Here is a 24,171-nt window from a genome sequence, read left to right as displayed (position 1 = left end):
AGCCCATAAAATAGTGGCTTGGCCAAACCAAGTTGCAAACAAGAGATAACTAATATTAACAGAATACAACAGGACACTGTTAAATATGTTCTTTATTCTCGCGTCCAGGAGAGAAGCTTTAAAATGAGACTAAATGGAGTCTCTGAAAAGATTCAAATGGGATACTTTAATTAAAAAAGGCGCGGTATGTGTTACAGACAGAATATTGTTCCGGCAGAAAACAGCTGTGATCTGGCTCTCCTGAGCAAGAAGAGAAGAGACCGGATCTCTCCTCCGGCGCTCTTATATATCCTCTGCTGGCTCCTCCCCGCCAGCCGGCTCACCTCGTCTCCAATGTCCGTTATTGCATTTAAACAGAGGATAGGTTCTTTTCACATTCAATATATGCTTAACACGCCGTTTCTCCTCATATTCTCTTTCATCACTTTTCATTTAACACATTCTAAACGCTGTAATCAATACTCTAAACAATACTTCTCGGCTCGTTTGGTTTCCGGTCATTCCGGATGTTGTCACATGCTACTCTCGTCTGTAAACAATAATGTATTCAAATAAACTGTACTTTCATTTAATATTCAACATGGTAGTACCTCGACATCTATACTTGTAGTGTTAAATCCGTAGGTTTCGGTTTGCACCACTCCCAGGGACGTCGGAACTATTTTCTGGGGGGGGGGGGGTGCGGGATTTTTGCTGGGAGGGTCGGGGGGGAAACTCACACTATCAATGATTAACGAACTCGACACGTAGGCCTAATAGCCTAGGCCTATACATAACAGATATAGGCTACATAAACACACGCAGCATCTTAATTGTTACGAAAATGTATGAAACAAAATGAATTAATGAATTAATCAAGCCTTTATTAAGGAACATACTGTAGCCTAATAGGCGATAACATAGGCCTACAGCAGGGTTCCCCAATTATATTTACCAAAGGGCCAATTTTTTTCAAGCATGACAAGCTAAGGGCCAAAATGCTATGTGTCACTAAAAGTTGTTTTACACTATGTGCAGATGTTACCTCTATTATAATTGTTGTAGTAGTGGCAGTAGTAATTAAACAAACCCTGTGTTGAGAGTAAAGGAAAAATGCATCCTTGAAACAAAATTAGACCGAAATCAAACATTTATTAACAATAATAATAAATAAATGCTTTAACAAATACAAATGATTTTGCTGTGGTCTGATGGGGCATAACAATAAAACAAAAATAAAAAACAACAGAGTGAACTCTGATCAAATAGTCAGACAGGTCCACATCCAATTCAGCAAACACTGTAACACACACACACACACACACACACACACACACACACACACACACACACACACACACACACACACACACACACACACACACACACACACACACACACACACACACACACACACACACACACACACACACACACACACACACACACACACACACACACACACACACACACACACACACACACACACACACACTGGGAAAGACAGGAAGACAGAGAGAGAGTTTCAGTTAGTTACTTTTATAATGTCGTACCAAATTCACCACATTATCAGTTTTAACATTTTTAAATATGTGTACCAAATAATATCAGGCTGTAAATAACAAATAGCATTGTTTTTTTTTTACTTTATTTTTAATATATTATTTTAATGTTGTATTCAATTTAACCAGTTTGTGGGCTGTTGTTAAAAGCCCTGCATTATCCAAGGTTTTTTATCTATCATATTAATAATTTGTTTTTAATTACGCTGCGTAGCATTTTATTTAGGAAATGAATGTACATATAAAATATAACTATAAAATGGTTATTTTTGTCTTAATAATTATTATACCACAATAGAATTGACAAATTGCAAAAATAAATTGATGTTGTTCACTCACCAATCAGTGAGAGAAGTGAGAGCGGCGGGATGAGGCAACCTGTCTGATGTTGGGCTTGTATTCTGTTGTGGCAATCCTGAGGCACTGTCCAAGATGTGCACTGGAGAGTCTGTTCCTGTCCTGGCTTTTGATAGCATTCATTGAAGAAAATCCTGATTCGCAGATGTATGTTGAGGGGAACATTGTGAGTAGGAACATAGCAATAGCTCTGGTGTTTTTGAAACGAGCTTGGGGAACCATGTTGATCCAAAAGTCACACACTGGTGCATCCTTGTGTTGAGCTTTCAGCAACTCAGAGCTTCCCATCTCTAAGACCTCCATCTGAAGAGCTCCCTCTTCTATGGAAGGCACCAGCCTTTTGGCCTCTCCAGTCCACTGCCCGTCTGCTGACACAGAGAACGGCTGTCTGAGGAAGAGGAGGATGTCACGTGAGATTTTAGGGGAGCTTTCAAATCGCTCCTTGAAGTTTTCTGCCAGTTTTGACACAAAATCCTTCATTACTGGATCTTCCGGCATTTCATTCTTCTCGCAGTGCTCACGCAGACGTGGAAAGTGCAGCTTCCTCCCATGAATATCTCTCTCCAAAAGGTGCAGCTTTGACCGAAAAGCTTCAACCGCCTCGTACATCTCAGCAACAGTGTGGTTCTTGCCTTGCAGCTGCAGGTTAAGGTGATTTAGATGAGACATGATGTCACACAAAAAATGAACATCTGCTATCACCTTGGTGTCAGTTAAAAAGCTCAAAAACTCATGGGCTTTTTGGCCCTGCAGGCTTGATAAGAACGACACCAGTTCATCACGCAGGTCGCACACCCTCTCCAACACACGGCCCTTGCTCAGCCAGCGAACATCGTTGTGTAGTAAGAGATCCTTGTGTTCAGAGGACATTTCCTCTAGCAACGATCTAAAAAGGCGATGCTGCAGACTAGAGCTCTCACGCACAAAGTTAACCAGTCTCGTCACAGTATCCATCGTTTCTTTCATTTTTCCACACAGTTTTGCGCACAACACTGATTTGTGAATGATGCAGTGAAATGTCAGAAGCGCCGGGTTAACGGCGGAAAGCCTGCTTACCAAGCCTTTGTGCTTTCCAACCATCGACGGAGCCCCGTCGGTTACAACAGAGACGATTTGACTCACATTCAAACCATTCTTTTCGAAGAACTGTGTCAGCTCGTGGAAGATTATTTCCCCGGTTGTGTGCCCGGGCAGAGTAAGCAAACACAGTAGCTCTTCCCGGAATATCTTCCCATCAAAAAATCGTACGAACACAGACCGCTGTTCCATGTCGGTTCGGTCACAGGAGGAGTCTATGGCTAAGGATATAGCCTCTGTTTTCTTCAAATCCGTGAGTAGACTGGAAAAACACTCCTCCGCTAAAACCTCTACTCTTCTGGTTGCCGTGTTAGCCGACAGCGGCACCTGCTTTAATAGCTCTACAACCTTTTTTTGTTGTTTTTCATCATGATTTAAAACTTCATGAGCCATGTCTATCGCACACCGTTTAATTAACTCAGCATCAGCAAACGGCTTCTTGGCTCTAGCAAGCGTCCAAGAGACGTGCAATGAGGCAGCTGTTGCGCTCTCTTGTGCCGATGTTGTTTTCGACATTGTGGAAACAGAGTGCTTGTATGATGCAAGCAAACCTGCTATCTTTTGTGTGCGCTGGTCGGATTTCTCTGGATAGTTAGCATTAAAACTGGCAGCATGAATAGAGGTGAAGTGCCGCTTCAGGTTGTCTGATTTGATTACAGCTACATTCTGCATGCAAATCAAACAAGTCGGTTTAGCATTGACGTGGTCCGGTAAAAAAAAACAATACTTCTCAGTCCAGTCAGTTTTGAACTGACGGTTCTCCTGGTCTACCTTCCTCTTCTTTGCGAATTCCATCCTGGGTTTGAGTTATCCACGGCCCGTTAGTGTCATGTTGGTCAATCGCTGGGTTGGGATGACAGGCGGCTAGCTGGCGAGCTATTGTTTATATGTTTTTGCCGCTATTCCAGGTGGTGACGAGTAAGTCAAGCGCGCGCGAAGCACGTCTTGCATATGCACGCGATAAGGTCATGGGTCAGGTTTACGAGTGTCGACGGAGGTCAAAATAAAGCGAAACCGCGGACATTTTATTTTATGTTTTTATGTTATAACAAGTGAATGCCAGTAGATCAGCGCGGGCCATGCTATTGCCTCTCGCGGGCCGGATCTGGCCCGCGGGCCGCTAATTGGGGTTGGCTGGCCTACAGCATTCAGAAAATCAACAGAATAATACAGCCTTTACGAACATAGGCCTAATGGAACATTCAGAAAAATAACGGTTTACTTTGCGCTCGTAAGGGCTTTTAAACTGTTCCAAAAGTAGACCTTCTCTCCGTTGTTCTGCTGATAAATTCTTTAAGCAGGGTCGAGACATCGCATTCATCGAGAAGGTCGCTATGCGCATTCATAATGGCCAAATGAGTGAGTCTCTCCTGCTTAATAGTATTGCGCAGCCACGTTTTCAACCTGCGCAACGCCGAGAACGAGCGCTCGGATGCCGCGACAGAAATGGGCAGAGCCAGACAGAGCTTTATGAGCCTCTCCGCTTCCGACAGCATGGAGCGGGATTGGGGCTGCAAGGTGTGCAGAATGGCCAATACATCCTGAATGGTTTTCACTTCTCGCCCCCTACACACGTCGCTCAGGATGTCCAGCTCAAGGCTTAGCTGCTCTCTTGAAAAGGAAGTCAGTTCCAGGGAACCCACATCCACTCGTTTCCCTTGGGCCGCCTGTAGAACTGCCTGCTCTCGCCCTGCAGCTACGCGGAGTCCTTCCTGGTCAAAGCGCCGCTCCACCTCTGTGCGCACCAAGTCCAGGGCCTCAAACAATTCCCTCTTCCACAGGCTTGGATATTCTTTAATAGTTAAATATAACAGTTAAACAACAACCAACAAATAGTTTCCATATGGGCTGCCTATTTAAGCTGGGTGGGTCAACCTTAAATTTTCAATTTAAATTCAAATTATGAATATGGTTTGTTATGAAAGTAGGCCTATACGTTATTTAGTCAGTTGATACCGTTGTAATGAATTATTAATTGCAGGCTAATTTCGCAAATAAGCGTACATGGATGTAGTACATTATTATGAACTATGATATCGTTTTCTATGGATAGATCAAATCTGTCCACAAATGCTGGAGAGCACGCTCTGTGTGCGTATTTGTTGCATTCTTTCAACATTACAGACCGATGAGCTTTATGATTAATTTTAAAATACTGTTGGCATTATTTATTTATTTATTTAGGCCTATTTATTTACCCTCGTTCTCCAACTCCCGTTCCTCCTCCTCCGCTGTATGGCGAAAACGCGCTGGGGTCTTGCTGGTGCGCACTGGATGAGGAGGCTTCAAGTTGTAGCGCTCTGTGTATTGTTTGGTCTTGGCCACAAGGTCAGCGAAGGTGTCATCTTGTCTGAGTGTGTTCAGTCGCTGGCAAAGAAGTTTGGCAGCTTCCATTGATCCAAGGGCTGTGACTTTGGTGCCTTGCAGTGACCGAGCCACGGATTCACATGGCGTAAACATGGTAACGCAGGCAAACAAACCAAAGACTGTACGCGTAGTGGTGCCCTTTTTGAGCAATCCTGCCACTTTGGCACGCGTCTCCCCCTTGACAATCCTGTCACTCTCCAAGGTCCTAAATGTCTGCAGCATCTCTCCATAGCATGCCAGCAACCGTGACAGTGCCACAACTCTGACGCACCACCGAGTTGGGCACAGGGCAAGCAGGTTGATCACTTCTCCACATCCAAAAAGAGACTGGTATAAAGTTTTTCTCTTTGCTGAATCATTAATCACAACTGTGACTTCCCGAACAAAGTTCAGTGTATCGGCAACAAGGCGCACTTCTTTTGCCACTTCTTGCAACACTAAATCCAGAGAGTGGTTTGCGCAGTGGACAAACAAGGAGTCAGGACATGTTTCCTTTAATCTTGCCTGCACTCCCTTGAACCTCCCTGACATGTTGCTGGCTCCATCAAAACAGTAGCCTTTCAGCTTCTCCAGCGGCAGATTTAGCCGAACAAGGACATCTTTAATGCACAGAAAAAGCATCTCGGCGGTTGTGTCTGGAGCGTTGTAAAAGCCCAGAAAGAAATTCTGGACTTCAAGATTGTCATCTGCAAATTGTATACTGCATGAGAACTGTTCTTTTCCACTGACGTCGGTGGTCCCATCAGCAGTTAAGCCGAAAAAAGGACTTTCGGATGCTTTGGCTCCGATTTTCCTCTGGATGTCATGGGCAAACAGCTCCAGAACTTCATTCTGGATGCTGCCCGACATCCAATTGTCCCTCCTCTTCATCCAGTTTTGCAGGTCAGGATCAGCGCGTACCCTCTCGACCACTAGCTGCCACAACACCCCATCCCGATTTGCAGCTCCTCTCAGAGGGAGTCCCTGGCGCCCCAGGAATCTCACGCTGCTGAAAACGAGCTCCAGCATTTTCCGGGCTGTTATTTGTTCTTTAGCAGCAGCCTCAGACAAAAGCGCATTAATTGGCGTAGTTTTCAATGCAGCCAATCTTTGAGTCGCATCTAAATGAATGCGTGTTTTCTCGTGGTCTCTGATTTTCTCCTTTGCTTTTCTCCAGTTTGAAAAGCCCGTATCTTTCAAAAACGGACTGTCAGCTTGTTCTGACCCGACCAACTTGCGCTTGACAGCTGACCTGCACACACCACACACAATGCCATCACTGACCGCGATGTATTCCAGCCACGGCCACTCTCTGAACCAGGCGGCCTTGCAGGAACGAGTGAAGTTCTCACCCAACTTCTTGGCAGGAAAATTGTAATCCTGTGGTGGTTTGCATGATATTGCCTCTTCTTGGCTAGCACCGGGTGCTGGTGGTGGCGCTGGGGAGGGAGGACGAGGCCGAGGGCCGCCGGGCCCTTCGGCTGCCTGCTGCTGCTGTCCGGTTGCTGGCACACAGCCTCTAGGTGTCTCTCTCGGACGTTTAGCTGGGTCGGGCGGATTTGTAAAAAAATCTGAAATTCGTTTTTGAGACATAGGCTAGTTCTAGCTGGCGTAGTTGAACTCAAATCATCTAGCCTATGCATATGCTAAAAACAAATGAGGGCCGCGAACACAGCAAACATAAAAAAAATTCCCGCTACTTTTTTTTTTTTTTTTTTACACATAGGCCAACGTCACAGTGAGCTGTCAGATGCAGTCTGCATAGCAACAGCTATGCCATGCCAGCCAGGCTGCTGTATTGAGCCAGGCAGGGTGCATATCACATCAAAAGATCTGTATTAAGAAATACATGTAAGTCAGACAAATTGAGTTTAAATTCAGAATCTTTATTTTTATTTTTTTAACGTAGGCTAATCCTGTGATTCCTGAGGCTGACGGGAGGGGGTGCTGCCGCACCCCCCGCACCCCTAGTTCCGACGTCTATGACCACTCCATATCATTTCGCTACTAAATTCACCTCTTTAGGAAATCGTATATTAGCCACATGCTAAATGCTAACCGTAGATGAAGGATTTTCAGAATAAAAGCTTAACTGCTTGTGCACAAGAATTTCTGGTTTTTCAGTATAAAAGAGCGTTTAAACTGACGGTATGTTTAAGCTACATTATACCATCAAAACATTGATTTTAATTTCTAACAGTCCCTCCTTACACACCTAAAAGGTGTGTATAATACTGAAATCAATGAGTTCTTCATCTGAACTTCGCATAGTACATATCTCATATTACAAACATACAATCTAAATGGAATGGTTCAATAGGCTTAACTTTACAAAAATACAAAATAAATTATTTGCCTGGTTCAAACCTAAAAGTTGTCCCTTGTGTATAACTTCTCGTGTTTGCATTCAATATCATTCTTCAAAATAGCAGCAATGGCTTGGTATCAGAACATTTCTTCCTCCCTCCTTTCACAGAAACCGTTCTCATACCACGCTCAGTGTTAAGGCACTTGTTTTTACAAAGTGAAAAGAAACAAACCATTTTAGAATAGCAATGATTTATACAACATGAAATCTACCATATTAGAATAGTATAAAATAATAAAGTCAAATAAAATGGACTATCTTAGAATAGTGTAAAATTAATTGGAATAATAAAAATATTAAAAATATACTATCTTGGAATAGTATGAAGTAAATTGAAATGGATTCACTCCATTTTAATTTTGCTCACTTCTTCACATGATTTCATCATTTAAAGAATCACATCGGCTGGACATTCATTGATCAATCTCATCTCCGAACATCCATATCATTTAAACTAACTCATCATTGTCATCCACATCTGTATACGGGGTGGGTCGTCTTGTTCTGCTAGCATTTGTAACTGTCTCCTCCTGAGAAATTTACCCTCCCTCCTTTCATACCATTTAAGGTATGAAAGTAATATGTTCTCTAGAAGGGGCCGTTGTACGTTCTACTCTGGGGTACGGCATTCTAGACAGTCATTTCTGGGAGAAGATTTTGGTCAGTTACAACAGTTGTAGAGTTTCATCACTTAAAAGTTCCCACTCAGTACCTTTGGGTGGTCTGTTCTAATGCAGTGATAAAGTCCCTGAAATGGTGTGAAAACTTGTGGAATATCAATAACTCATTATACTAATTTATTTTCAATTCTTGTCTACTTAAATAGCTATGCTAACCCCTTTTACAGTGTGTGGAACCTTGGGTGCCCGAGCATGTGATAATTACTCCCTCCTTTAACAAGGATTTTAAAAACAGAAGTCATTTCATTAATGGTTTGTAGTTTAATTCAGGAATTTACATTAATGGCAGATATGTTTCTCCTTTAAATAACATCTCTAAATGTCAGGTCATCTGGTGAATGGATGACCATTAGGAGCTGGTGGCGCTTGTCTTTTAAAACTCATACTCTGGTGCCGTGCGCTCCCTCTGAAGCTGCAAGTAAGATTTAAAACATCTGCAGGGTGGGTTGAGCGACCCCTTCTCCCTAAACGATGTTTGTTGTAACAAATATGCACAATCACAATGAGTGATCCAAGGCCCTGCATGTATTGCTCCCAACTACATTAGTTTTTAAAAAAAATTAAACTTTGCTTTCGCTCTTTGCCCAGTGTCATTTTAAAACTCTACATCTTGGACGAAAAACAAACGTTATTTCCACCTTAATCTTCCCTCTTGAGGTAATAACCATGCTACAATGGAGAAATCAATACTCTAGATTGGAATACCATCTTTGGCTTGGTACTAGCTCTACCTTTAACATTTTCCATACAAATAAAGATTTGTCTGCTTTTATAGAGTGGTTACTAAAACCATCCCTTTAAACTGTAGGTCTATACTGTAACAAATTAAATCTTACCCAAATTCACACATGAATAAAAAAAACTCTTAAAGAATAATTTGTTCATATGATGAAAAGATTGAATAATATGTTCTACCCTCAGTGTGTTTGTAGGGTTATTTAATAGTTTCCTCTTTATAAATTCACCAATTGATTAATTCATGGCTAATAAATCTTTTTCTTTACGTATTTCTCGTTGGTGAATAAGTGTGTTTATGTGTAAACTCACAAACTCCCGTTTTCCTTCTCTCCCCCTCTGGTTGTCAAGCCACGACCCCCTCACATTCTGCCGGACCATGCCAACTCCTCCGTTCTTTCCTCTCCTCCGTCCACCTTCTCCTCAGTCCATCTGCTCTTGGATCCTTCCGCTGTAACTCTTTTCAGTGTCCAATCTGCTTTGCTTTTCATCTCCTCCTTTACAGTCTCTACTGGTTGCTTGGAGGGCGTATTCCGCTCTCATGTCCCACACTCTGCTCTTGTGCCCAAATCTTGTGGCTCAGCTTGGAACTTCATGTCCTGTGGGGGACCGATGAGAGTGTGCCTTTTTATGTCACCTGGTTTTGGTTCTGGATGCCTCAGGTGGAGATAGTTCTGGATGCAGCGTTGGAGTTGTTGGTTCAGCTCTGGTTCTCTGTCTGTTCTATGGAGGAGGAGGAGTCTTCCGTGGTGAGGTCTTTTGTCTGCTTGGACGATGGGGTCGTAGCGTTCTGACAGGTGGAGAGAGAGAGAGAGATCTGGGGACGCATTATCTATAGTTAATTCTAACACACTGAGGTAAAATAAATCCAACCTTTTCCACTCTATTTTCCTAATCTTACTATCCATCTTAGTTGTTAAATGTCATCTAAACACAATTCATGTCTACTAATAATGTTACCATATCCCTAAACATTGCCTTCACCCACTGTAACATGTTTATTCCAATTAACTCTTTCAGGAAACCATTTTCTTCTATAAATTTAAATACCTACATGTTTCAAGCGCCACATATTTCACACACTATAAAAGAACGTCTCCATATTTTCTCCATCACTTTAAATCTCACTGTTATTTAGAACCCTAGTAACTTTTGTGACTGGACATATCTGCAATGTCGCCACTATCTGCTGGGGAATCTTGTTCATAGAGTTTGTACATACAAAGCTGTACTTGTGGGTTAGTAGCCTGTGTCTAACAATCATTTTCAATAATTGTGCTCAGGTCACCGATCGGTTGTTCATAGCTTAACAGGGGGTGTTTCTGGTACGGACTAAAACATGGATCCAGTGTATTTAGAGATTCCCCTAATCTGTAAATCCCCATCACTTACATATCCCAATCACTTAAACCCATCTCATCATTTGATACAAGAACTGCATGTAGGGGGGGTGAATCATCTTGATTATAACCGCCTCTTGTTTGGGACCGAGTATTTCTAACTCCTCCTCTTGTTGCTCAGCTGATCTTTTGGCTCTGGGGATAAGTGAAAGTCTCTGAAACCCAGCTGGAGTCTTGTTAGTGATGTGGGCATTCTATGAGTGAACTAATGGATCCATGTCTTACATAATATTGTACTCCCCTTCCAACCAGAAAGGTGCCAAGTGTAATGAGCACAATCAACAATGCTATTCTGACTCTTATCCCTAGGGGACCCCACAATTGGTTTGGCTTTGTTCTTGTCATCATCTCTATTTTATCCCTGGTTGTGTCCGTTACAGAATTTAAATAATGAGTACAAAAATAACATAACAAATTGGACTCTTTTTACAGATGTAAAACAAAAAATAGGTTTTCACATTAATGTACAATCTATAGACAATTTGTCTTTTGAGCTGTTTCTATCTTTATCTTATTTCTATTTATTGTTTTGTTCCAGCTCTGCCAAATCAGTCCTAACTCCCAATAATGTTCTGGAAGTTGCCAGTGAAGGGTGACTATGTGTGAGGTGGTGTCAATTTGCTCCTTTTTCTTTACCTTTAAACCGGAGCGCGTTTGAAGTTCGTTACAACTTTTCACGCTTCCGTCCACCGGGGATCAGCCCACTGTCTTTTGTGAACCTTCACCCTCACCCAATCACCTGGCCGAACAGGAGTCTCTTCTGATGTCTCGTCTGGTATCTCTGTAGTTTTCCTAGCCTGCTGTGTAGACAAAACTTGCATAATATTACTCAGAGTTCTGACATATTCATCCACCTCTATTTGTCTAATATCTAAAACTGGACCACTCCCTCCTTGGAGAAGGCCCGAGCTTCGGCATACCTCTTGTTGACTACATGTTATTATTTATTAACTACAACGTCACTGAAATCAACATATCTGTATAATCATGACACTCCCTCCTTTGAGCATAAAATGCTCAATTAATATTGCAATGATTACCCTATTCTGAACAGGACATGTAAAACCCATAACGTTGCATTAAATAAATATAACTTCTCCGTGTACCCACAAGGGGTACAAAAATATCGTATGATTTATGGTTTTCTGTTGGTATAAATGCATATTCACTAAAAAAAAATCAGCAATTAGCACTTCTAATAGTTTACTTGTTTCAATAATGGCTTTTGTAATGGTATTATGCATCATCGTTGCTGCGAAAAACAATACCCCTGGTGTCGCTAATGCGTCTCAATAATTCTAGGATTAGAGGATTGGTTGACACTGCTGAACTAACATATGATAAAATAATATTTCTCCAAACTGGAGGGAAAATATGAACTATTCTCTCAGAGAGTGACCTGCATGAAGGGCTGGTACCCCTCACTCAAATGAGATATTGCCTTACGCACTACACTATAAATCAGTAAAGTTACTCAAGAATAAATAAATAAAGACTGATTCTTGAAACTGTTGTAAAAACCCAACAACTTCTTCATCCAAGCTCTCAATCAGTGTTATGTTATTTAATCTGCAGCTCACGCCTTAAAACAGATACTTCAGACCCATTATAAAATTGTGTTTATGAGAAAAATGTAATCTGACTCCATAAATCAAATAATTGTTTGATTAAAAACTGCACTTCTGGCTAACAATAAATGAAGTTCCCCTTTAAACACAGCCCCGGTCTTCTGACGGGGTCCATCTATGTACTGGCTGGAAAAGGTTGGGCCAGTCTCCGTCGCTCCGTCACTGTTCTCCCGCTAACAGTCACTCTCTAGTTCAGCTGGGTTCTTGTTGACTTCTTCACTGGTTTGAGACAAGCGACCCTATCGGACACCTCCCTTTGTAGCCAGACTTCACCACGACAGAATCGAGTTTCTGTTTTCAGGTCTGGACAGCTTCACGTCAGGTGTATCGCCGCCCCTTGCATATTTTGGGTGGAAGCCCGTCTTCTTGACCTCACTAGTTGTGTGGACACAATAGTTTTCTGTGTGGGAGAACAACATCACTCGTAATGTATTTTCCTTCTCATAATTACAAAAATAGTCTGCTAAATGTTCTACTCTGCTACTTCTAATCTGTGGATGCTCTGTGTAAATGCAATATTCTACTCACTATCTTTTAAATAACATTCAACCTCTCCCTCCTGTGGTGACATATGTGGCTCTATGTAGCTGGATTTCCAAATACTCTAGTGCTGAAGATGCATCACCTGATGGTCTGGTCCTCTAAGCTTCCTCATTGTTGTGGTTGATACCAGGCTGTCTGCGGCATTTGGTTCATGTTTGGAAATTCTGTACGTCTTTGACATCTCTGGGTTGCTTGGTATTTCATATCATGGTAAATGAGATTTTGTCTCCATTCTTCAATGGGTATAGCGTCTAATGCCACCACATCTCCCAGGCTTGCCTGCACTGATTGGGGAAGGGCGTTAATGACCGCGTTCTTCCACAGCATTACGACAGACGGTGAAACGTCATGTCGTTCTCCAGTGGAGTCCTCCCACACTCCTTCACATCTCTTCAGGAAGGCATACATGTCTTCCCCCGGTTCTTTTCTCAGGCTGTTGAGGGCATGTAAACTCCGTGTTGTTGGGTAGATGTGACGAATAGCAGCCCAATAATTCGACCTGATGTAGTTGAATGGAGTGTCATCTGGGTCATTTGTGCAATTGGCCTCGGAATCTATTGCTCTCACTTCAAGTCGTCTTTCAATCCGTCCGAGCAGGGCCCTCATTTCTCCCAAGCACAGGTGGTCCTGGGCTGTGTATCTCTTCAGATCATTCACCCACTTCTGACCTCCTTTCGTGAGTGGAGGTAGCTTTGACACTAATGCTTCCATGTCCCTGTGAGTCCATGATTTGTATTGAAATCCTCCTCTTCCAGCCGCTATCAATGGCATGGAGGTATATGCACCGGTTCTTCGTTCTTCTTGTTCTCCCCGTTGTCTATCTGCAACAATGTCATTATGGGCTTCAACTGACTTTCGTCTCTCTTCAATAATGTCATTATGGGCTTCAACTGCCTTTCGTCTCTCTTCCATTCCTCTGTTGAGTTCCTTTTTCATTATTCTGCCGAGTTCTTCCACATGTAAGCTGTTTGTCAATCCTTGGCTGGCATCTTCCAGATGGAATACCAGACTTGCAACCATAGCTTTTCTTTTTTCAGCTCTGTTCATAGCAATGTTTACAGGTCCATACCAAGAGGGTTGTCCGGCTTTGATCCATGCGTTTTCCTGTTGTAGATATTCAGCATTCTCATGTTCAACTACAGCTTTTCTATGGGCTTCCGTTGGTCCAGGTTGATCATCTGCTGGAATCAATCCTCTCGTTTGCCACTGTTCTAACAGTTTCTCCATTTGGTTCCATGTCCTCTGTCTTTTACTTGAAACTGTTAAAGCATCGGATCTGATTTTTACCCTTTCCTTGATATCTGCAGTTGAGCCTGGCCCTGCGTCTAGTCTCAACTTAGTTTGTTTTGGTGACATGTTCTCTAATTATTTATGAACTTATCAAAGATGAAGCACTAATCTTCTGACTAGCACCTTCGTTGCTGTTCGTCCGAACTTTAACTTTTTTTTTTTTTTTTTTTTTTTTTTTTTTTCTTGCTCAAGGTTTTATTATTTTTATAGATTTTTTTTTTTTTTAAGTTTAAGGTAAAATATTAATAAAGTTAATTAATATATAAAAAATATGCAAAATTAAAATAGGAAATGTTAAAATAAAGTTGTACCGTGTATGGTTTTGACTTTGAAATATGAATTTGGTTCAAATTCACAATGTTATGGTGTTTCCGCTATTTGGGTAATAATTCTGTACTACCACCAGAGTGCGCTATTTTAAATTCCAGCTTAATCCACTAGGGAATAGCTGTTTCAAAACTGACTCGTTTTTAACAAGGAGAAACTTAGTTTCCTCAAAAATATCTTTAAAATAGGAATTTACACTATGGTTAAACAACACAGCACATAACCGCCAAAACACATTTGCAAAGAAGAATATTCACAAAACCGCCAATACACATTTACCAGCAGAAGTACTTCCAATAGTTCTAACTCTAACAAGAAGTATGATGTTCTTTAGAAGATGGAATGCCTAGCCTCAGTGTGTTAAAGCAAACAGAGTACTTCAATTAGCATTTCATGAAATGGTGACTGCTGTGTGGCTCACCGTGAACATGAGGTCAAGACAAGATGGCAACTGGTTTTCCAACCTTTGACCTGAAGAACAAAGGGATTTGAGAAAACACCTGGAGTTGAAATTGGTGAGGTGATATTTTGTCTAGTAAATTCAACACACAACACTGTAGTTTAAAATAACATTTCTATTTAGTTTACAATGATAAATGGGCCTCATACCCTTACGTCATAGCCCTCTACCCATGTACGTAAATGTTTTGACTTTAAGAGCCAGTATGGTCATCTCTTCTGTTTAAACACGCTATTTATGGGACAAATAGGACGCTATCCAAACACAATCAGAAGAATATCGTCTATCTAACGCACGAATGTCGCACTTCCTGCCGTAATCCACAACGCAATGTCTTGAAAAACAGAAATAGAGTAACCACTGAAAGCTTCAAACTCCTCAGGCCTTTTCCTTGAAAAAGGACTTTTTTAAAACAGCCTCACGCTGTTGTTACACAAAACACTCACTCCAATAACCTTAGCTTCAAACTTTGGCTGTGTCTTTGCCTCAAGCAGTCCCGACTGCTTAATGGCCTAAAACCATTCACGTAAAACGTAAAACGCAACAAAAGACACCTATATAAGTGATTGGCCTCTAGCCGACATGTAATAACACACAAACGAATAGCATGCAGGGTTAAATAGAAAAAAAGAAATTGAACTCACCCTGCCTGTAACAAAGCAACGCCACGTGGTATGATACCAATGTTTATCAATTTAGGCTTGTTTTAACTTAAATTGCACAGCTATTTTCAGGATCCGCTGGCCGCCGTCAAACACACAGAACTAACATTGTCCTACATTAACTATTGAAGAATTCGATATAACAGGTTTCTCCTTACCTAGTTGATTTGAGCTCTCTGTGTGTTGAACGGATGCCAGCGGGTCCAGCAAGCAGCCTGCTGTAGTCTCTCCCGGTTTTGCGAGATCCCGGCTAGCTCGCCAATTGTTAAATATGTTCTTTATTCTCGCGTCCAGGAGAGAAGCTTTAAAATGAGACTAAATGGAGTCTCTGAAAAGATTCAAATGGGATACTTTAATTAAAAAAGGCGCGGTAGTGTTACAGACAGAATATTGTTCCGGCAGAAAACAGCTGTGATCTGGCTCTCCTGAGCAAGAAGAGAAGAGACCGGATCTCTCCTCCGGCGCTGTTATATATCCTCTGCTGGCTCCTCCCCGCCAGCCGGCTCACCTCGTCTCCAATGTCCGTTATTGCATTTAAACAGAGGATAGGTTCTTTTCACATTCACTATATGCTTAACACGCCGTTTCTCCTCATATTCTCTTTCATCACTTTTCATTTAACACATTCTAAACGCTGTAATCAATACTCTAAACAATACTTCTCGGCTCGTTTGGTTTCCGGTCATTCCGGATGTTGTCACATGCTACTCTCGTCTGTAAACAATAATGTATTCAAATAAACTGTACTTTCATTTAATATTCAACATGGTAGTACCTCGACATCTATAGTTGTAGTGTTAAATCCGTAGGTTTCGGTTTGCACCACTCCATATCATTTCGCTACTAAATTCACCTCTTTAGGAAATCGTATATTAGCCACATGCTAAATGCTAACCGTAGATGAAGGATTTTCAGAATAAAAGCTTAACTGCTTGTGCACAAGAATTTCTGGTTTTTCAGTATAAAAGAGCGTTTAAACTGACGGTATGTTTAAGCTACATTATACCATCAAAACATTGATTTTAATTTCTAACAACACCGACAAAACCCAAATCCCCCCTTTGACATGAAAGCAGGTGGTTTGTCCCAATCTGTCTCAATTGGCTGCTTGCAGTATTTATGAGCCCTCAGTGTCACTACCATAGGTCACTACCATGGATGTATAATAAGAACTGGATACAGCGTGGGAGGCGGGGCCTCATTCATTCCTATGAGAGTTGCTCATTGGCGCATGATGATAAAATGGCCCAACTTTTGAGAGAGCGAAACGTCAAAGATTACCCGGCATGCCCTGAGAAGTATGTGCGCTCATAGCGCATGCGCAACTTTAACCAAAATGCTCGTTCACATCAAGCACGTCAATTTGCGTACAAGTAACAGCACCGCACGTTCATGACAGCATGGTAATGGCTTGTTTTTATGATGGATTTGATATTAACGAGGCGGCATTTAGCAGCTAGCGGCTAGCTAGTAATTATGCTAATGTGCACATCAATCGTTATGCACTTATATTACGCTGTAACAGGATCTAGTGATATCCAAGCAACAGAGCTTCATTTAGCATGAAAGAATTATTGCACTGCATATATATATATATACAGTGCAATAAGCTTCTTAGTGCAATAAGAAGCTACAGGGACGTTAATCTAACGTCGGTTATATTACCTTTATTTAATACAACATTTACGGTACAAGGTTTAATCATACAGCCCATGTAGTATAATATTTTACAAATTATGAATTACAGCAAACATGTGCAATATATCCATTATTACAGCTCCGTGGGCTGGCAGTGAGACGATATGGGTCCGTTGTTATTGTGCATCCATGGGTAAAGATAAACGCATGTAGTGCTGAACCTCCTGAACACGTAACATGAACGTGCCGGGCGGCGCGGTCCCGTGGGTTAGATGCGCGTTCATAATGCAGAGTGATATAACTCTCAGAATAACGTTATTAGCACATTTTTACAACTTGAGGAACGAATGTTTTTAATAAAGGCTATACAAACGTTCATAATGGGTAGTTTATTTAGTTTAAAAAAAATTATCCAACGAGTTACAGACCACTCTTTCCCAATGTAAGTCAATGGGAAAAAGTGTTTCGGGACCAGCAACCAAACGGAAGTGTGGTACCGCCGTTTGGTCACAACGAATATTCTCATCAGACTCCGGCGCACTTCCTGGGGGCTTGGTCACTACCCGATCCGTCACCCTGCCCGATCTGTACTGCGCATGTGCGAGATGGTCTGCCATATTGAACAACTCCGGACGGCAACCCAAGTAGGACACTTGACACAGTGGCTTTTAGTAAAGCTCAAAAATAAAACGAGAGAGAGATGAGTTATTGTTATTACAACGTGACTTCACTATTATTTAACAACTCTTTTTATTGAGTTATTTTATTTGGGGTTAAGTACATTGTCAGAATAACTGAGAAATAAATTTAACTTCTATTAGACAGCTATCATACTGAATAAATATGTACTGTGAATGTATGCAAAATGTATGGCATATGAGTGTCTAACAGAAGTTAAATTCAACGGCCAACGAGTTCTCACTTTAGCTCTTTTCACGACACAGACACAGGTCGGTTCTTTAAAACGGGCGTTTATTTCTTGGGAGTTTTCATCCTGTAGCCTCCCCTCTTCCATTACGCCGTGAGAACTACAACACCGAAATTCCACGTATACATCGCCAAATATATTAGCATATTGTGCTACACATATGAATGAAAATAAGAAAATGAAAACATAAAACAAATACCTCGTTGGCCGCTTGTCGTGAAAGGAGATTAATTTAGTTCCTTGTCTGCATAACTTTGTCACAGACTTCTTGTCACATTAAAACTTTATCACAGACTTCAGCAGAGTTTCAAAAAAGACGTCAACCCACGTTGAGTTGTACAGTGTAACAGCAAAACACATGAACAAACATTAGTTCCTAGGCACAAGAAACACATACGCATATCGGTTTAACATGTAAAACAAACTGTATTAAATCATGCCATATTTAAGGATTATAAAATAACATGAAATAAAGTATTTATTTATCTAATTGAACTATGACATTAATTGTGTTATTCTTTTTAATTAAGGCAACTTCGTTACGTCATTTACACTACCCCCTGGCGCCGCCCTTGCATTTAGGTGTGAAGTAGCATAATTGTTCTTTATATGCTCTAAGTTAGTTTGTTCTCAGTGTTATTAAGTAAATGCACATGCAATGGCAAACAGGATATTTTGATCTGCATATGTAAAATTACAACAAAACATACTTAGAAATGTTTTTTTTGTACTTTTTTTATTTTCCAATTCATTTCTATATACCTTTTCACACTTGTCTTTTGAGATGTTAGCATACATGCAGTCATATTTTGTTTCAAAGTGGCGTACAAATGTGTGCATACATGTGCAAATGGAAATGACAATGTTTAAAAAAAAGGGGGAATTAAAGTATCCCAGTTAAAATACATTCAATAAAAAAGTATAACAATAGCAATAATTAATCAGTGCATAGGACATTCATATCCTGAGATAAATACAGATAAATAAGCAATGAGTTTAAAAAGTAAAATTTCAGCTGTTTTCTGAGGAAGAGTATTTATCCAGTAAATACTCGGTAATGTGTAACATCAAATGTTTAAATTATAAAATATATTATTATAAATTATAGACATTTGGATCTTACCCTAACCCCAGTAGCAGGTGATTTAATGCTCTGAGTGGTGCTAAGAGTAGAAAAATAATAAATAAAGTGGTTTAGAAGTTAGTGCAGCGCAGGAAGTAGCTGTTGTTCAGCACGCGGAACAGCCTCCCGGACCTCGGGCTGTACTCAAACATGTATTTTCCACTGTAGATGTAGGTAAAACCTGCAGAACAGAGATTCAATGTTAGTTTTTGTGTTCTGTTTTTTTTTTATTTCAGTAATCTTGACTAAGAATGCTTCTCACCTCTGTACTGGAAAGCTGCAGTCACTTGGCCGGTCAGTCCGGAGAAAGTCTCGTCCACTCGCTTGCTTTGGTCCATAGTCTTTCTGACCTCATCATAACTGAGGAAACACAGACAGTTATTACACTGATTCACAATTTGAAAACCGTCATCACACCTTAATAATTCACCTGAATAAATGTCACATAATCTGAACTCACCTGTAGTAAACGCTGCCTACAAAGAACAGAGTCTTGCCAGTGTCCACGTCATGAAAGACTGCATCAATCTTCTTCACACTTTTGGCCAGACCAAAACTGGAAATTGGTTTAGGATAGCCACCTACAAGATCATATCCACTGAAAGCCCAAACCTTCTTTCCTGTATAGAGATAGAGAAAAGAAAATAGTTTAGTTTATGCATGTAAAGTAATGCTGTCAAAATTATCGCGTTAACGGCGGTAATTAATTTTTTGAATTAATTGCGTGAAGATATTTAACGCACTTAACGCATGTGGAGAATGGCCCGCCCCATACATCCATCACCAGTGGCAACGCCAAGGTATGGCTGGGGTAGGCTACAGCCATACCAATAAATGGCTTAGCCCCACCATGAACAATGATGTTAAAGTAAGCAAAATAAAGTCCGCCAACTCGCGCCGAGTAAATTGCACAGACAGCAGTTAGTAAGATTGATTTCAGTAGCCACTTGTCTGGAAATACCGAAGACTAGAAACGGTTTTGAAAACTTTTGTCACGTAATGATCGTCTTCTCAATAGAACATCTTTGATAATGTCTTCTGGCCAATCAGAATCCAGATAACGGCGTGATGTTGTTGCAGGAAGTCCCGACGGAGAATACTGTAGTACATCTCTATATACATCGATACAACATTACGTGTTGATAGAAATCAACACGTAATGAAATAAGACCCCATGGTTTGATGATTGATTGGTGTGTGGGCTGTCTTTCATTTTGACACACAGAGCAATGTTATAATAAACATACAAATGGATTAAATGGATATATCCGCCTTCTTTCATTTATCTTTCCACTCCCACAACAATATACTGTACATAAAGAAATGGCATATTTTGGACATAGTTCGAATGGTGATTAATCATGATTAATTCATTTCAAAGCTGTGATTAATCTGATAAAAAATTGTAATTGTTTGACAGCCCTAATGTAAAGATGAATAATGTCATCTTGAAAACTGTTTTAGGTAAGGAAAACACAAACCGTTAAAGAGATAGACTTTGTCTGAGCTTCGGCTTTCATAAGCAGCGTCAATGTTTGAGGGGCCATCGGGCCAGAAGTTTGTGATGAGACTTTGCTGAGGTGTGCTGCTCTGAGGGTAGCTCCGCCAGAAGAAGCTGAGAACACACAAGAACATGAATGAGTTCATAAGTCAGAACGTGAATGAAGAGAAAACAATGTCAATGGACTTCAGCATTTCGATATTTGAGCTTTCTCCAGGATGTCTGACCTGTCCTTGAAGAAGAACATCTCTCCTCGCAGGGTGGCGACAGCATCCAAGACCATGGTTGAATCACAGGCATCAGGAGTGGTGGGGGGCAGTGGTTCCTCTCCAGAGGAATCCGTATCAGGGCTTGGGCCTGAAGGATAAACAAAATGAGTCACCAAGTATTCAGAAAGCCCAGCATCACATTGAAAAAGCCCAAACAGTTGGTGCATCCCCAAGAGATTGTTCGATAGTAAATACACAGAAAAACATTAACTTTAATTAAATGTATTATGTCAACAGATTTCAAATAACTCTATTAGGTTAGTTTAAAGCAATAATATTAAGTTGAACCTAATATTTTTATTTTAACGTTATATCATTGCTTTCAACTAACCTAGTACAGTTATGTGGAATCTGTTGGCATAATACATTTAATTCAAGTTAACATTTAGTTATTCCAGTGTAGGCATTAATGGCTCAGCCGGTTAGGACTCACCATAGAGAGACTGGATGCCGTTGACATCGTCCCGGGGCAGGATGAAGGTGTCAGGATTCCTGTATGTGTACACAGGGTACATGAGAGCACCAGCATCATCAGAGTGAGACAAGCCCAGGGAGTGGCCAAACTCATGGGCAGCCACCATGAAGAGGACGTAGCCTACAGCAGAAAACACACTTACAGGTTAGCCTTACAAGATAATATCATGTCAAAACTGACAGTAGTTAGCATGATCCATCATGGTGTACATAAATAACAAACTGACCTGTGTTTGAACGGAAAGTGAAGTCCTCATCCTCGTCAAAATGAGCATCTCCACCAATGCCAGGGGATGGGGCGAATGCATGGGCAAGAGTACCGTCAGGGCCATCAAAGGGGTAATAATCACCATGTGCTGTTAACAAGAACATACTCAGGTCAGGTTTTGCCAAACAGAGGGAGAATAAATATATGTAAAAAACAGCAAATCAGAAACAGGTTTTCCCAGTGCTACGAATGACCATCTGTCCAATGTGGTTTAAGACTTGCATGAATTTAGGGTTAGGATTGGGTTTAAAACTTTTTCTGGGATTGGGTTTGCTAGTGAATTATTTTCAGAAAAAAAAAAAAAAAGTTTGAGAAACACTGCACTAGTGGATTGTCAAAGAAACAACTTTCTATGCAAACGTTATTATTAATAATAATTAAAAAAATTAAAATTATAAAAAAAATTAATACATTTTTTTTTCTTTTTTTTAAATTCATTTTTAATTTTAATTTTTGAATCATCTCGCGAACCCCATTTTGGGAACCCCTGCTCTAGGGCATTGTTTCTCAACTGTGCTCGGGACCAACTTCATTCTGTGTTTCTCTCCCTGTATCGCTCTCTCATCTCTTCTTTTGTGTTTCTCTCCCTGTATCGCTCACTCCTCTCTTTCGCCCCCTGTCGGCAGCGGTTAAAATACAATCGCCCCGTCAAAATTGAATTCCCCTATTAATGTATTGATTATAGGTCCGTATCCGGACCGCGGTCCGCCTGTTGCCGACCCCTGCTCTAGGGGAAGTGACAACCAATAACCTGAGCACAGAAATAGTATATAACTGGTGAAGACCAAGTAAAAGTTCTCTGTACTCACATTGGCGGCCAAAGGAGATCATGATGTCAGCGGTGCCACTGTAGATTCTGGTGAATCTCAGAGGAGTGACTTTGGCCCAAACCTGCAGAGCTCTTTCTATAGAGTCATCTACCTCTGACACAGACATGTCTGGAGTGTAGTTCACTATCCTGAGGAACAAAAGTCAAGAATATTATTAGTTGGACCTACTAAATAAACCTTTTCATACACATTCTCTCTTTAGATCAGTCACCTGTAGGTAAGGCTGTTTTTCTGCCACTTGTGCTGTCCAAACGTGGAGAAACGGGCAAGATTTTCGTCTGGAACACCACAGCGAGGCTTCTTCATGATTGCCACGGTGTCAGCATCCAACGTACCGGTGATCTGGAGACCAAAGAATCTCTGCATCTCACTCAGCTTCCTGCTCGCTGGGCTGACCCCCCGCCCGTTAGTAGTCTCCTCTGTTAGGTTGTAGAATTTCTTTAAGTAGTTCTGCAAGAGAGAGAACAAAAGTTTGATACTTACTGCAGCTGTATAACGTATAAACTATTTCTGAATACATCTGTATAGTCTGCAGAAAGCTATTGACAGCAGAAATACTTTTTCCTGTACAGCTAACACATTCCGAATTTTTAGAAGGGTAGAATTTCCCATACAATATATGACAATAAAGGATAAATCAAGCATACATACCTCCGCACGTTCCTCATCTTCCACAGTAACCTCTGATACTGGCATGCAGTAAGCTGTGAGTGCCAGGCTCAGCAGAGTGCACAGATTGAAAGTCTTCATGTCGTCGTTTCGTTCTCGAGTGTAGTTTTTGTTACTGTGCAGAGGGCAGCTGTTTTATAGGCTGAGGACTTCAGAGCGACAGGGCGTGTTGAGCAACTACGTCCTTCAGTGAGTGACTCAATATTCCTTTTATGGTTAGGAGAGGAAGTTGTGCTTTGATTGCTCACCCCGAAAAGAAAAAAAATCCCCAAACAATGCACCGTGAGTCTGATGAAGTAACATTTGTATTTGGATGTTATTCATGGGAATTTTATTGGTGGGAAAATAATATTGTAACAATTACATAAACTTGCCATAAAACGTTATCTGTGTATAATCTCCAGATTCACTTGCAGATTTAGTTTAAAAATGTGTTATTTTTTTACACCTGTACATTTCATACTATACAGATACAAAAAAATAAAGGTCCATCTTATCTTATCTTATAAACAATTTTAATTTGTATCTAAGAAAAAAAGTGTTCCTGGAGCCACTTGACAAAAACAACCAAAAATGATAACCCGATATAACATGATTTTAAAAACATATAATATTATGTTCTCAAAGGTTGAATAAAATGCTCAATTTATTATGTTGAGCGCGTCAACAACATGGATACGTTTTACAGCAGTGATTGCCATTCAGTACTTGACTGATGACCATTTATTTTTCATTAATAGTCATTCATTAGGCTGTGCCGTTATATTTATTCATTATTTTGGGCTTTCTACGGCAACTCCCAAGATGAAGACATTAAAGTTTATTTAATAACATTTCAATCAGGAGAGACTTCATTTTGTTTAAAGAACATTTATTGACACATGCCATATGATAAATGTTAAAGGCCATGTAATGCATCTAACACAGGTGTTTTTTAACATGTAGTTTAGATATCACCAGAATGAAAATAAATAAAAATGTTTAAAGTTTCGTCATAATGACATATACGTTAAAAAACGATTTTGGTTCCGAAGTTTGCCGAGTACGCCCCCGATCA

The 24,171-nt window shown here is 40.7% G+C and overlaps 3 protein-coding genes across 4 annotated transcripts; all 3 read right to left on the bottom strand.

The window, feature by feature from the left end:
* Positions 1-1,111: 1,111 nt before the first annotated feature.
* Positions 1,112-5,266, bottom strand: LOC307020787 (protein FAM200A-like). Its single transcript, XM_079652356.1, has 2 exons — positions 1,881-5,266; positions 1,112-1,279 (listed from the first exon to the last, which is right to left on the bottom strand). The coding sequence occupies exon 1, from the start codon at positions 3,768-3,770 to the stop codon at positions 1,884-1,886; it is 1,887 nt and encodes a 628-aa protein (XP_079508482.1). The 5' UTR covers positions 3,771-5,266; the 3' UTR covers positions 1,112-1,279; positions 1,881-1,883.
* On the bottom strand, positions 4,217-6,350 carry LOC307019848 (zinc finger MYM-type protein 1-like; the record flags this gene model as incomplete). Its single annotated transcript, XM_079650951.1, has 2 exons — positions 4,217-4,767; positions 5,174-6,350. The coding sequence occupies 2 exons, from the start codon at positions 6,348-6,350 to the stop codon at positions 4,217-4,219; spliced, it is 1,728 nt and encodes a 575-aa protein (XP_079507077.1).
* A 12,347-nt stretch (positions 6,351-18,697) lies between these two features.
* Positions 18,698-23,517, bottom strand: LOC307017533 (collagenase 3-like). Of its 2 annotated transcripts, none has more exons than XM_079647129.1 (10): positions 23,097-23,517; positions 22,657-22,895; positions 22,425-22,573; positions 21,575-21,703; positions 21,307-21,468; positions 20,832-20,955; positions 20,585-20,718; positions 19,564-19,723; positions 19,366-19,463; positions 18,698-19,284 (listed from the first exon to the last, which is right to left on the bottom strand). In XM_079647129.1, the coding sequence occupies exons 1-10, from the start codon at positions 23,193-23,195 to the stop codon at positions 19,175-19,177; spliced, it is 1,404 nt and encodes a 467-aa protein (XP_079503255.1). In that variant the 5' UTR covers positions 23,196-23,517; the 3' UTR covers positions 18,698-19,174. The 2 variants fall into 2 exon arrangements, with proteins under 2 accessions (XP_079503255.1, XP_079503254.1); XM_079647128.1 differs by having other exon boundaries at positions 20,832-20,961; positions 23,097-23,514.
* Between the last annotated feature and the right edge of the window lie 654 nt (positions 23,518-24,171).

Source organism: Notothenia rossii, assembly GCF_949606895.1.
Source record: "Notothenia rossii genome assembly, chromosome: 9".
NCBI classification, from domain to species: domain Eukaryota; kingdom Metazoa; phylum Chordata; class Actinopteri; order Perciformes; family Nototheniidae; genus Notothenia; species Notothenia rossii.
This window is presented reverse-complemented; position numbering and strand designations above follow the sequence as displayed.